This window comes from Camelus ferus, chromosome 5 (genome assembly GCF_009834535.1).
Source record: "Camelus ferus isolate YT-003-E chromosome 5, BCGSAC_Cfer_1.0, whole genome shotgun sequence".
Taxonomy (NCBI): Eukaryota; Metazoa; Chordata; class Mammalia; order Artiodactyla; family Camelidae; genus Camelus; species Camelus ferus.
Window position 1 is genome coordinate 40,789,191 of NC_045700.1, and position 15,302 is coordinate 40,804,492.

The 15,302-nt window shown below is 35.9% G+C and overlaps 1 protein-coding gene across 4 annotated transcripts in view; it reads left to right on the top strand.

The window, feature by feature from the left end:
- Positions 1 to 15,302, top strand: part of CSRNP3 (cysteine and serine rich nuclear protein 3) — a 179,958-nt gene that overhangs the window by 92,085 nt on the left and 72,571 nt on the right. For 3 of the 4 annotated variants that reach the window (XM_014560204.2, XM_006185829.2, XM_032479611.1), the window contains one exon: positions 13,114 to 13,284. In XM_014560204.2, coding sequence (XP_014415690.2) covers positions 13,114 to 13,284 — 171 coding nt within the window. Of the gene's footprint in view, positions 1 to 12,096; positions 13,285 to 15,302 lie in introns of those variants that run through there. The other variant, XM_032479609.1, reaches the window with a different exon arrangement.

Consider the following 15,302-nt stretch of genomic DNA (forward strand, 5'->3'; position numbering starts at 1 on the left):
CAATTTTGAAAAACAAATATTCTTTATTTTATTTTTAACTCAGGTTGTGACTATAGTTTATACCTACCAACCTCTGTGTGTTCTAGGCAGGGCACATGAAAGAGGAAAGAATTGGGTTTAAAATTTATTTAGCTGTCCAGTACTATTAACTTTATAAATACAACCATTACCAGTTAGCACATTCTGAATACAGAAGTAAAAACAATGCAGGCAAAGAAGGAGATCCTGTGAAGATTCTTGGAGAAAACGTGGTAATAGACAAATGTGAAATAAAGAGAATTGTTGTGCTTCCGTGAGCCACAAGAGAGCTATATATGTCCTGCAGCAAATTTACGGCTTTGAATATCCTGGATAATTTATGTCTCTATGCAAATTAACTCAAAACTTTGAAGTTTTTTTTGCATTCACTTGAGCCGTACTGCTTCCATACAAATCTCAGTAGCATGTACCTAGTAAGTTCATGGTCTGGATATGTCAGTGTATATAGAAAAATGCGTTTGTGTAAATGCAATTCAAATCAAGTTTAGATAGTTAAAGTGTAAATAGAGTAACGTAAAAACAAATCATTGAAGGACATGCGGTTGGTGTACTTGAAGAGATGGTGTTAGACTTCAAAGGAATCTTTAAGGATTTTTCAAAAATTAATTTCCTGCTTTTTGATTACGAGTCTGTCTTTGTCATCACTTGAAACTAGAGACCATATTGTAAGCTTGGAAAAGATTTTAGGGCAAACATGTTGTACTCAGTCTAGCAATATGGAACATAATCTAAAATCTACAAATAACTGTTGTCATCTCAAAATCATATGTGTGGGTTTTAAGTGGTGTTATCACTATGCATGTCTTTCTCCTGAACTTCTAGTGTCTGAAATAGAAAGAAAAAGAAAATTACCTAAACATATAGAAGGAAAATATTGAAAATAATTGAGTATTCAAAACAATCATGTTTCTTTCTTTATTTTAACCTGGCATTTCTTAAGAAACAATCAGAACAAATGATTAAATTTTTATCACCTATTCTGTAATTTAAATAGAATTGTATTAATTTTATTGAAAAGTATAAGGATGTTAAAATTGTAAAATTGTAAAATTGTAAAATCGTGAATTTAAGGTCTTATTTCTATTCCATATTGTTAGACACATGGCAATGTTATAGTAATACTTTGTCCAGAACAGTTGGAAAATAATCTGTACTAAATTAACCAATTTTCTAAGTAAGTAAAGTTTATAACTGAAACGGCCAGTTTTTTTTTTTTTTTTAATGTTAATTGCTTTCACAGAAGCAAAATATAGTACATATCATTCTGCCTTGTTGAGCAAAGTGGAAATCAGTTTAGGCTTTTCTTCTTGGCATAAAAATCATTATTTCCACCATTACATTGACTTACTGCAAAAGATAAGACTGTTCCCCAACTGTGCCCCAACACTAAATGGTGTTACTATTTATGTTTTTTCATATAATTTTATATGCTTTTTTATATACTTGATAGCCTATTTTAAAATTTACTTTCTTTTCTCATGTTAATATTTATTATTTTAATACAGTTAATAATTGCTTCTTACCTGAGAGCAGTTCAAAAATCAAATTTTTGCACTTTGTTTTACATTAAATTCTAAATCATATAGACTTTGGTGGGCAAAGGGAGAGAGATAAATATCCCTCTATGCTTCTCCTATGTACTGAACTTGTGACAATGCATATATGTAGTATACTGAGCATAGAAACATAGAAAATCAACAAAATTTGTCTTTGTTTTTTTATGTTCAGGATATTGAAAATCATGTTTGAACTCCAGGTAAATGAGAAGTTGGTTGTTGTTGCTATAATGAGAATCTGTCATATTAAACCATAGATAGAAATTTGAAAATACTTTGTCTAATATGGAAATGAGGAGTCTATAGCAGGTATACCAAGGAAAATACACAGAGCAATTGTTTTGATGACATTTGACTAATCTTTTGGTGTCATATAGCTATTCTTGCCAATTTCAGGAGTTCCAGTCTATTTCATTTCTAAATCCTGAGGCTTTGAGATATATCACCTTCCACTACCACGCTAGCTAGGAAGAGTTGTTACTCGGGCAATCCCTTGTCTCCATGCAAGTTTATGAATCCACATATTCATTTAGAAATGCATTTAGTCGTGTGTGTGTGTGTGCGTGCACGTGTGCGCACGTGTATGCATGTGTGCACACCTTACGTTCTCCCCAATCACATACAAGTAAGTAAGACAAGGGAGCCATCAATCCTCACTTCTTTGAAAATTCATTAGTATAATGCACATGTTAAGATACACAAAGTGACTAATACCACACCGGCTAATAATACAGTTCTCATACCTTCTGAAGCTCTTTGAGAGTGAAGGAATGTCGGTTCTCATTTCGTAAGAATTAGAATAGTCCAAAGTACTGAAAAAATAGTCCAAATAGTCCATATTGTTTTCTCTTGCCCATTAGCATTTTAAAAGGTCAGAAAACTACTTTAACAAACCAGAGTAACTTTGTTTAATACAATAAAACCTTGTAAATTTAGGGAAATTCATGAGCAACTGAAAAACCAGGAAAATATTGTGTATCATTTTCTTGATAGGTAAATGCTTTTATTACGTAGTTTATTGAGTGTGTGAGTTCAAGCTATATCATGGAGTATGGAAAGGCTGAATAGGACAGTGGTTTGGAGCTTACACTCAAGTTCCAACCCTGGTGTCACTTTAAGGCATAGTCTGCCACTTATAATCCATGTGGCCTTGGTCATTGTACTTGAAAACTCTAAGCCTCATCTTTATCTATACAGTGGGATAACTGTTCCTATATAAAGGGTTTCTATGAAAATGAAATGGCATGTTGCATGACTGGCATAAAATAAGAGCATTAAAAGTGGTAACTAATATTACTGTTTTTCAACCCACAAGAGTTGATTCCCTGGTACTGGTAAGACAAGTTCAGCTTAAGCTTAGAGTTATAGATAATCACAATCTTAAATTTCAATGGATGAGGAAGAGATATGTTTTCCAAAAATAGAAACCCAGTAGGAGTTTATTGGAGGTCATCCCTAGGAAGTACAGAGCAGCTGATATCTTACATTCAAATGGTACAAGTAGAGAAGGCAGTCACCATAGTCATTAAGGTTCAAACTCTATGTGTCTTCATAGATACCTTAAACCTTTCTAACTAGAAGCACAATCCTCACATATGATGTGGTAATATGCATTTTTCTGGGCTGTCTTATTTTACACCCTTTGTTGCTTCAAAATTTTTCAGCTTTGGGCTTTTGCCCATAAGATAGTAGATATCTTTTCATTTCCATGTTGACTTTGTACAGTGATGGCATTAGTTATTCATCTTTGCTCCAGTCCAGAGTTCTGGTCTCATTTACAGACTACGGACTTGTCAATAACAGAGGAAGCCTGGCACATGTTAGGTGCCCAAGAAATGTCTGCTGAGCCAGTGCTGTCATTGGAGCATGAGAGCCCAATTCTATCCAATGACTTAAAAGTGCTAATTTGAATCATGAAACAATCTCTATTCACACACTTTTCTATTTGAAGCTTCATCTGATCAGAATAATGTTTAGCTATATTGCATCAAATGATTGTCTTTAGATTTAAATTTCAGAAGAAATTTAGAAAATATATCTCCTTTCTTTTTTTTTACTTAAACATTACTTTAATAGTAGCATGCCTAGAAGTGCTTTGTGATGAATATACATTGGTAACAATTGTTGATGGGGAGGAATATTATGACTCTCTGCTTTTGTGAAACTTGTTTGAATGATGAAGCTCTTCTAAGTAGTGGGTTTCCATATTTTAAACGATTGTATGAGTTTAGGTGTGATGTATTTCTATTGTGAATCAGTTTTAATTTATGCCAGTATAACCTTCACTGAGACTTGAAAACCCAGGTATTTAATCTTACTCTCTAAATTATTTTTACTAATTGCTGCTTAATGCAGTGTCAGCTGCAGTTTGAGTAACTATTGTTCTCTGCCTTAGATAGTAAAAATCTATATCTTGTCTAAGGTAGTGATTCATTTTAAAGAACGTCCAAAGTACTTTTTTATACTTATTCTAATTTTTTAAATCTTCTTTATTTTTTGCACACTGTCTTTGTCAGAATCCCAGTGCTTGTATGAGTTTGGTCCTGAAACTTGGCCATATTTTATTCTGATGTCCACTTTAGGGTACTTTCTGAGGGAAGTATTTTTAAAAGATCCTTTCCCTTCAGACTATTCTGATGATACTTCTGAAGGAAAAAGATGTCATATCTCTTAAATATCCTTTGATCTGCACTGGCTAGTCTACTTTATTATTTAATCAGAAACTTTCTAAAAGACTGAAACTTCTTAAGTGCTAAGGAGAAAAAAAAAATGTTCTCTTTCAGTGCTGCAGTAATAATTCTAAATTCTTCCACGTCTACGTGATCTTTTTTTTTCCCTTAATGTGGTAAGTGTTGCCAGTCGTCCAAGAAATTAGGCTAAGTACTGCTCTTCAGTCTTAACAGCAAGCATATAAAATAAATTTTTCATTGGTACTTTTGTTGTTGGGGTAGGAAAATAGGCTTACAACAGGCACTTGATCAATTTTCAACAGTTTAAAAAGCCTCGTCATGTTCTTGGTTGGTTTTCCCTGCTCTTGCTAACTGAAAAGAAAGCGTCCTGAAAGTTAACTTTAGAGAAGGGCTTTTGAATTCAGCCCATATGTGTTCTATTATATCATGTTGCCAAATAACAGGTAATGAACAATGTTTAGGGTTAAGAGGCATTAAAAACCAGGTTCTGACTATCTTATATGGATGCTAATCCCAATGGCAGGTATTATAGAAAGCTCCTTGGGGTCTCTCCAGCCAGACATTGTCATAAAGAACCCCTTCACCATTAGTAAGTAGAGTAGCCTTCCATCCCTTTATCAGCAAGGCATAAATCAATTTAGCCACTGCAGGCAGTTTGCACACAGTGAGGAAAGAAGGTATGGACAGTCAGAGACACCTGCCTTTGATGGATGCCAGGATTTTTATCATTTACTCCCTGGTAGTGGGGACTGCATTGCATTAGAGTCTTTTCTTACTAGTTATGCCCTGTGCCTTATTTTGATAGAGGTGGAAACTGAGACCCAGGGAGTTAATCCTCTTACTCAGAATTAGACCACTTGTTAGTAGCTGATCCAGGAATAGGCTCCAAAGTGATGACCATTCATTTACTGAGCAGGCACTGGAGTCCATATTCATTCAGTCCAGGAAGAACCTTACAGTCAAGTGTGAGAACTGTCAGGAAAACCAGTAACTCTGATGTACTGTAGTAAGTACTGCTAAATGCATCTTCTGGGTGCTGTGAATGCAGAGAGGTCACTGGACCCAATGGGCTGCTGGTCAGGGGATAGTTCTCAGAGAAAGTTTGGCTCCAGCCTCTTGGGCAAATGATCTAGATTTCTGAAACCTCAGTTTCCTTTATTAAAACTACTTTGCAAGATTTGGGAAAAGATTACAGAGAATAAGTACAAAGTATCTGGCCCATAGTAGGTGCTCACCAAGTGGTATTATTATAAAAGGAGCAAGGCAATCTTAACTACATTTTAGGAAGGACAGACACTGTTTTGGGAATGTGTATCTCAACTTAGAACTGTTCTAGTCAAGTATTCTACCAACCCATAAAGTTAAAGACAAAGCCGGTTTTGAGTAGTTGTTGTAGAGTAGTGTGTCGCAGCCAAGAGAATACTGAAGAAAGGAACCCTTAAAATCAATAAGGAATGTCCACGGGAGATGCACTAGGCCCTGTGGCACACGTGGGAGAAGAACCTAGGGGAGCCAGGAAGCACCCTGCCCTAGGAAGTTCATGACCCTGGTATAAGGGAACAGGAGGCAACAGATGTACAAACTTCTTTGATACTTTGAACTGATGTGTTCACAGTGAATCATTTCTTCAAGTTCTGGATATCCACCAAAGCTGAGGAAATGGTGTGTCACCAGAGCAGAAGTTCTTTACCAGGGAGTCCATGGATAAACGGCATGCATTTGTACTTACGCACAATTTTTTTCAGGGGAAAGTTTTCATCTTTTTCATCAAATTCTCAAACTGCAAATCATCAAGCTGTAATGTGAAATCCAAGGCAAATAAAGCAGCTCAGACCTTTAACTCAAAGGTCACAGGCAATTCTGGCACAGGGAATTCATACATAATAGGAGAACCCTACAATCATTTCTCCAACAAAAATATTCATTTGACAGGAGTGCTCCCAGCGTTTTTGGCTTAAGCAGACACCTGGACAAGAGAAGTACATTTGGCCAACTTGTGCTTCTTGAATTGGCAAGCCACCAGCAGCATTTTTCACACTGGTGGTACCCCATGGAAACACCTTGCAGAATTTTACTTTGTGAATTCATTGCCAAATCCCTATCTTCTTGGCAGCCGATATGTTAATTTCTTGCCAAATGGATTAAGGCAGAAATGGTCCTCCTCGTGTTGTGGAAGAAGATATCCCCCTTCCTTTTTTTTTTTTTTTTTTTTTTTTTTTGGAGAAATGCATAAGCATTCTGAGAATGTGGGCATGGTAAGTGTTCAGTGCATTAAAATCTGATGCCAGCTCCTTCAGACAATAGCTGTCTCATTTAGCAGAGACTTTAGCCTGTGGTCAGTGTTTGGTTAACATAATAGTGTACACGCAGGAGCGGTGTGAGTGTTAGGGCAGAACATCCCAGATTGCTCAAATTCATGCTGTGAAAAAATTGAGAATGAAGAGGATTTGATACTAACTCATTTAAAATTGTATCCTGATAGAAATGCTTCTGGATAACTAAAGATATACTACCAAAAGAACAACACAGTATGATGTTTTAGCTAAGCCCTCTTTTCTTAAATATTGGAATAAAACCTACACACCATCAATTGAGCAACTGTCCTCTTCATCCTCTATCTGGCCCTGTAGACAATCTGGTTGATGTAGTGTGACATTGTGAATAATCTTGCTTTTGCCAGCTAAGCTTTTCCCACCTGCTATCACAGATGAGCCACACGCCAGTGTTTTCATCAACCTATTTGCAATGCTTCTCATCTCATCATTTGAATTTGGTGAAGCAACCAGAAGAAACATCAGAATTGCTTTCCATTCTGCATGATAGTAAAGAAGAATAAGCTTCTTTTTCTGTGCAACTTAATCTTGACACTGGTGTTTCCTGGGCTCGGAGCCCGTTGCTGACTGCAGCAAGCAGCCTGAGCTTACCATTTCGTTGGGAGAGAAGTTTATCATAGTTTCTTAGCTTTTTGTACTTGCTGGAAGAATTTGATGAGGACACAAAATAAATGATTTTGTTCCTTGACAAGTAATGAAGAACTGTCCTTCATGTCAGGTCGTAATGCAAGTTAACATGCACCTTTGATGTATGCCACATCACCAAGGCAGAAGAGTCTTTGTTAATGACCTTTGCAGTTGAAGGTTACTTTCATTTTGATTAACTACAAAACTAGCAAGCAAGCAATCCAAAGAATATACCCAGACTCCCAGGTAAAAGTGAATAGAGGGGCTCTAGATACTCACCTTTGTTCTAGAGAGAGGACCATGGAAATCCCTTGGTGCAGGCAGCCTCCATGGAATAAGCCTGCCAGGTCAAATGAACCAGGAACTCGCAGCTCACCACCTGCTCTTTCATCAGGCCAGAGAAGAGACAGTATCTCACCAAAAAGACCTCCGCATTACCATATAAGGAAATTCTTGCCATGCCAGAATTACTTCCTTTTAAATTCATTTCTTCCTGCATCAGTGATAGACCACGCCAGTCCTTAACTGATTAACCATCTCCCATCCCTTCACCTTTTTCCCAATTGTTGGATAAACTCATGAGTCACCCTAATGACCTTACATATTTTATTTACTGGGTTTCATCTGAATGATAAAGCACAGGAATATTCATGTATGGTAGTTCTGGTTGGTAGGTGGCATTTTTGTGTGTGTATAGATGTTTTTGTTGATTTCATCCTCATTTTGCTTTCTCACCAAGGGCCAAGAGCACCAGTTAGGTGTATCAGAAGAAATGCAGAATGCCCAGTTAAATTTACATTTCAGATAAGTAACAAATAATAAGTAAAATTATATCCCAAATGTTATTTTTTAAGCTAAACTTTGAATGTAACTGGGTGCCCTCTGTTTTGATTGGCTAAATCTGACAACCCTAAAATGATTCTTCTGCAAATCAGACAACTTGCTCCTTAGAAGGAGATTGATGATATTCTTAAGGAATATTTTTCTGTGGTCATTTCCTTACAATACATAGCAAAACTTTAGGAAATAGGGACCAGAGTGTAAGAAGAAATAGGGATTAAATGTTAGATGAATATAAATGGGATAGTAGGTATAAATGAGTTACCTAGGAAAGCTGTGAAATTTTTAAGTTGTCATAAGAGGGTGATATGAACAAGATTCCAACAAATAACCAAAGTTTAGCTTCAGTTGTTCTTCCAAAGGCATTAAAATGTATGTTTTTATCAACCTCCTGATTTGGCATTCTTAGCCAAGCTTTCCCACTTGTCTTCACCCTATATCCTCTGGCTCCCGATACTTTTTCTAGCAATATATTAAATAAAATAATTTTAAGTATAACCACAGAAAATCTAATGTAGTTTTATCAGTATCTTTTTTGAGGACAAAGATGGAAACATTTATACTTTTCTACTACTTTTTTATTAAATGTGCTCAGAGGCTTCTGAGCAATGGTTACATCTGACACAAATATGAAATAAATAGTGTATGTTAATTAAAAATAACATATCCAGGATCACAAGATATTTATTAGAGTTTTAAAATAAAGTAGTTCTTAATTGAATTGGGCAATATAAAGGGCACTTGGGTATAGAGACAGAGGAATCCCAAGCTGAGAAGCTGGCCAAAGGGTGAGTTCACAGACTATGTTAATAAATGAGAAAATTAGATTAATCAGTGTAGACAGGGAGAGAATATTGGCTTTGGAATGCAGGTGAACTTACTGAAGCCTCTGAGTGACATTCTCTGGAATGATACCTAATTAGGTGGCTCCTTGCCTAGTGGCCATGTAGTCGAATGGTCTAGGGGTGACACCTGACCCAAGATGGACTGAAAGGTTACAAACCCCTTGGAACATTAAACTTGAACTGAGAGACGTAGAAGTTGCTAGACTTAAAACTAGTAACAGTGGTGCTCTAAAAATATAAAAATAAAAAAAAAAAGAGCAAGAAATTTCCACAGCCATAATCCTAGAAGCTATCCTTATTCCTGCAGTTCTTCAATTTTGCATTTCAGCTCTGTCTTAGATTGCATGAACTAGTTCAGGATTTTTCCAACAGATGTCTTTGTGCTTAAGTTAGCTAGAATTGGCTTCTGGGTTTCTTGCAAACCAAAAAAATTGTATGACGTTTTGAGGTCAATTTCATCTCATTTTGATTCTCATTCAATCAAATATGCCAGATATTTTGTTAGGAGAAATAGAGTGATGAATGAGATGAACATGATTTCTGCTTTTTGGAGCGTTTAGTCTGTCAGAGAAAACAGACACTGACAAAGCAATTAAAGTATGGAAATGTAAGGGTTTCATTCATTCTTCAAACAAATACTTATTGAGCACTTAGATATAAAGCATTGTTCTAGACCCTTGGAACATCAGTAAAGAAAACAAAGATCCCTGCCCTTGTATCTTTCAGCAGGGGATGAAAAAATAAATAGTAAACCTAAAAATACATAAATAAATAATAAAGATTTAGAATGTGGTAAGTCCTATGGGAAAAGAAATTTAAAAGTAGAAGGAACAGTATGTATATCAAAAGGCTTAGACGCCAGAGAGGAAATGGGTTGGAGAAACTGAAGGATTGTTAGAGCTGAAATATTGGTTAACAAGGCCAGTGGCTCAAAATGAAGATGAAGAAGTTAGCCAGAATAGATTGTTAGGGACTTTATAAGCCATTTGGAGAATTTTGAACTGAATCCTAAGGCCATCCAAAGTCACTTAAGAGTTTTAAGCTATAGACTGACATGATCACATTTGCATTTTAAATTTATCATTCTCCTTCCAACCTGGAAAACACATAGAAAGCAAGCAGTAGTGGTTGAGAGATAATAATTAGGAGGTGGTTGTCCTAGTCCAAGTGAGAAATGGTGATGCTCTTGCCTAGCATGTGTTTCATGAGTGGGAAAATGGTAGCTGGGTTAAGATGGCTCTGTTAATGAGACTTAGATTTTCTGCTTCTCATATTTAGAGTAAATTAATGCCTGTCCAGATTTATCTTCTGTTCTTTGAGATTTGATGCTATATGAAGCCAGTTTGAAATGTTGACCACTTTTTCATTGGCTTAGGATCTACCAAGTTTAATTATGCCTCATCTTTAGGAACAAAAATATATTAAGTGGCTATTTAAGGAACTCTAGCAGCCATAGGACAAATGTTAATTCTACTCACTTGCATCTGTAACTAGCTAGTCAAATATTGTTGCCCTCAGATTCAAAAAGAAGCAATACTGGGTACAAGCAAACCAAGCATATACAACCCCTTATATAACAGGGTCTTCTCCCTAAATTCTTGCATTCTTTTCTTCCCTCGTGAGCTAGTATAGATGATGTAGGAGAAAACCACATGCTCCCTTTACAACTTTACTATTGGGTCCCGATCACAGTTTATATACTGGCAAGCAATGGGTCATTTGGCCCTCGTAATCTGTTATGATATCTTGTTATGTTTACATAATATTTTTTAAAGGCAGTGAAACTAGACAAGTGTTATGCTTGGTTGCTGCACAAGCAAGTTAGCATTTAACTAGTTTCATGGCTATATGTTAAGGTTATGCCCCCTGTAATTATTTGAATTTTTAATTTTCAGCATACAAACTAATACCACCTTGAACAGTCAGTTCTTTCCTTCTTTTGACCTGGGTCTAGCTCAGGCTCTTTCAGCCCTAAAGATGTAGATGGAAATTACAGCCAACCTTCAGCTCCATGGCTTCCAGTCTTGCCAGTACGAATGTAGTAACAAAAGGAAAAAGAGACTACTGAATTCCCTTATCATCCCTCCAAAAGTTTCCCCCCCTCATTCCTGAGGCAGTGAGAGAGGAAGAGAAGAGAACCAAGTACCACCTTTCACCATGTTGGAACATAATTACCTTTAGTCCAATTGAGTGTCCTTGATTCTTGAGGAATCTGCCTTTCCTAAGGAAGCTGGAGAAGATCAGATAAGAAAGTGGAGCTCAAGGACATGGTTTTGAACTGTTCCCATTGCAATATCTTGTTATAAAAACATACTTTTTAAACAGGGGTTTCCATCTTGTATTACTTTGTGTCTTGGAGTCTCTCTCTCATGAATTATTTTGCATCTTGTTTGAAGTGAACCATTTTAAAATTTATATCCTGTCCTACTTTTATTTCAGGAACTTTACTTAAAATATCTTTTTTTTCTCTCCATCCTACTCAGATATGCATGAACATTTTATGCATTTCACACTCTTTAAGATGGAGAAAAATAATGTGCTAATCTGAATAGTGGTAAAATCAGTGTCAGAGTAGAGATTTGATTCTCAAAAGAGTGGACAGCATAGTATCTTATTGCTATCAGTTATCTCCATTGTTAATAAAAGTCATGAAAAAGACATGAATTAGTAAAACAAAGCAGAACAAGAATCTGGGGCTATTATCATTTCCATGGAGCCCAGCATAGTGGATGTTAGCTCCTTGAGGGCAAGTAACACATTCTACTCCCTTTTGTATCCCTTACTCCAAATTGAAATTAATGATACTTAAGAGACATCTATTATGATACTTAATTTTACAAAAAATCACACCAGAGATGGACAAAGAAGATTTTGACTGGGAATTGAGTGTTGGGTTATATAACTCTTCAGGGCTGGTGTATGGACACACCCAAGGAAGGAAAAGTCCAAGGAGGGAGCTGCTGGAGAACAGAATAGAAATTAGACAAGTGGTCCTCCAATTTGAGTATGCATCAGAAGCACCTGGAGGGCTTTGTAAAGCCCAGAGTGCTAGGTCCTACCCCCTGGGAGTTTCTGACTCAGTAGATCTGGAATGGGGCCTGAGACTTTGCATTTCTAACCATTTCCCTCCCAGGTGATACTGATGCTGCTAACCCAAGTAGCTGACTGAAAACTACTGAATTAGATTTGGAAAGCTGGCCCCACTGAGGGGATCTGGTCAGACTGCCAGCCCTGTGATCTGCACAGAGAAGGGGTGATTTCAGAGATTTCTGAGGATAGTACCTAGATAATGTAACTAAGAACTCAAATGGGAGTTAAAATCAGCTGATGTAAATGAGGTGGAAGATAGAATGCATGGAATCAACTTAGTAATACTTTCAGCTAAGTTAATTTAACAATGTAAGACCATGTGCATATATCCAGGCTAGTTTATATGTAAGCTATTCCTAAAAATACCCTTACACTGCAAGGAAATTTTATGCCCATCAGCTGACTGTGCACATGTCAGGGTAAATGGGGAAGGTGGAGAAGGGCAGCTCAAGCAGAGGGGAAAGCCCATTTATCTTAGAGACTGGATTTAGGAGAAACCATGCCCACTCCTCACACTAGTCTTCCCACCCAATTAGTGCTACATTCCAGTTAAATAGCCTTAGGAGGTTTCTGAAACAGCAACCGCTTCAGCAACCAGGAATCATGGGGATATTGTAATATTTAAATGGAAACTATCTCAAATTTAGACCTGATTTCATATGCTTCATTGTGCTCAACTAATTAGGTTTCTTGCATTTTAAAATTTGAGTATGAAATTTTTGCATACTTATCTGTGTTCCTTCCACTAATCATTTAGGCCTTTGGGGAACATTGGCATTTGTTTTTGTTAAAGAATTTTATGGACTCAGGTGGATTTTCTCAATCTGCCAACAAAAAGGAATAGAGGTATTACATTAAAATGAATAATTTTTTAAAAATGATACATTTTGGTAAGCAAATTGTCAAATGCTCATATCTCATTTAATTTCATTTTTGTTAATTTGAAACTTAAAAAAAAAAAAAAAACTAGTGATCCTTTCAAGGGAAAGCTCAGCTCGTGTAAAAAAAGCCACAAAAAATGACTCCGGCGACCTTGGCTGCACATCCAGCGGTCAAATGTTTCAATGCTCTGTTGCTCCCATTCCTGTTACAGGTACATGTGACAGTGCTGCAGCGATGAGTGGAATTTTAAAGAGGAAGTTTGAAGAAGTTGACGGCTCCTCACCCTGCTCCTCTGTGCGGGAATCTGATGATGAAGTTTCCAGCAGTGAAAGTGCTGACAGCGGGGACAGTGTCAATCCGTCCACTTCTAATCATTTTCCCCGTGAGTAAGGAAACCATACCTGAAGCTGATTGTCTGGTTCTACAGGGAAAGCAATTGTATCACCTAGGTCATTTTTTAACTTCTATTACTGGTTTTGTTTTGCTTTTTATAATTGAGCTGGAAAAAAAAAACATGATTAGGTGAAAATGAAATATTTTTGAGGCATCCGTGAATTCCTTTATTTAGACTGCTTTTGGCAGTGGCCCAAAGTGAAAGTAAAATAATCTATATTGGAAAAAAATATTTGTAGTTAATATGGTAAAGCATTATTGTCTAAATAGCATATAAAAATGTCCCCAAAGATAATCCACATGATAGGAAATATGATTAGCAAATATTTTAAAGCATTTAATAGTGTTAACCAATGGATTCAATGAAAAAATAATATTGTTATTACTTTTCGAAGGAAGCATCCTACTATGGCAGAAATGATACTCTAGGAGAAAATAAGGGGAAAGAATGTATTTGGGAGTGGGAGGTCGAGGTAACAATGAGAATGAGCATGGCCAACCATGCATTTAAAGGTGGAAAAGCAGCAAAACTCTCACAAGTGTGCGAGTGAGTGCAATTTTTACCTCTTTTCTACTCTTCTCTTTCTTCTCTTATTTCTAAGAATAATATTTAAAGCCCACAAAGAAAAAAAAAGATGTATGCTTTCTCTTTTTCCTTTTTCTGCCACACTGTAACATCATCCCTTCCTGTCAGGCAAGGTACTGTGAAGTTTGAAGGACTGATGAGAAAATGTCATAAGGTAATACAATCTACAGACTAGAGGAAACTGACTAGTAATAGCTAAATAATCTTGAATTTATGTTTTCAACAGGAAGATTTTAATATATCATGATATCATGATAGGTAAGTAGTCTTAGTTTTTCTGTTTTTCAATTTAGTAGCTGATTTTATTAATATATGATCCATAACATAGAACAGAAATGTGACAACCCAGAAAACCAAAAGAATTAACCATATTTTTAAGAGTTAATAAGGAACTCAATAAAACTGCTGAACATGAAACAAACATACTAAAATCAACGGCATTCCTTTAAGCAAATGAAAGTAAGAGAAAATGTAATAAAAGGACAATTACAGTTATAACAGGAAAAAATTGTAAAATATTCAGGAACAAGGTTTTTGTGTGATGTAGGTGATCTACAAATACTATGTCATGATGATATGAAATGGGCTTGTGTTTTGATTCGAAAGAAGATACATGTTTACCTATTTAGTTTTAATATTAACAGTGATAATAGCAACAACATGATCATCTAATGGGGTTTTGTAAATATTGAAGAGCAAGTGAGAGAATACACATGAAAGAACTTTGTAAAATGTCAAGTACTAAGCACATGTTATATTAAAAATTATTCTCATAGTTAACATTTATTGGGTACATGCTATGTTGCAGTAGTTTTATATACATAATCCCTACACTTTACAGCAACCTTGGAAGTACCACTACCTTCAATTTACAGAGGAAATAACTGAGGCTCAGAGAGGCTAAGCACCTAGCCCAAGATCACACAGGATTTAAGCCAAGACTTACATATATATATGTGTATCATAAATATATGTGTATATATTTATGTGTCCCACTCTACAGTCTTCACCTTTTCCATTATCTCATTCTGCCCCTTAATTATATAATATTGGGCTTTTAAATGTTATTTATTGTGAGTTAGAAACTTGAATTAATGAAGAGACAGGTTATGTTTGTGGATATAAAGGTAAATCCATTGAAGCTTCCTAAATTAATTTATAAATATAAAAGTATAATCTCAATAAAACCCTCAGCTGGATTTTCTCAGAAGGTGATGGAATGATAAAAATTTATTTGGAAACATAAGCTAATGAGAATAAAGGGGTATTTTCTAAAAGAAGCTATAAATGTTGAAAAGCCATTTCAGATAGCAAACTATAGTAGAAAATTATATAATGTAACTTTTTTGGTACTGTGCTAGATCTAGGGAAATAGAGAAAATCTCAATGTGCTATAGATAAGAATTTTATATATACATGTA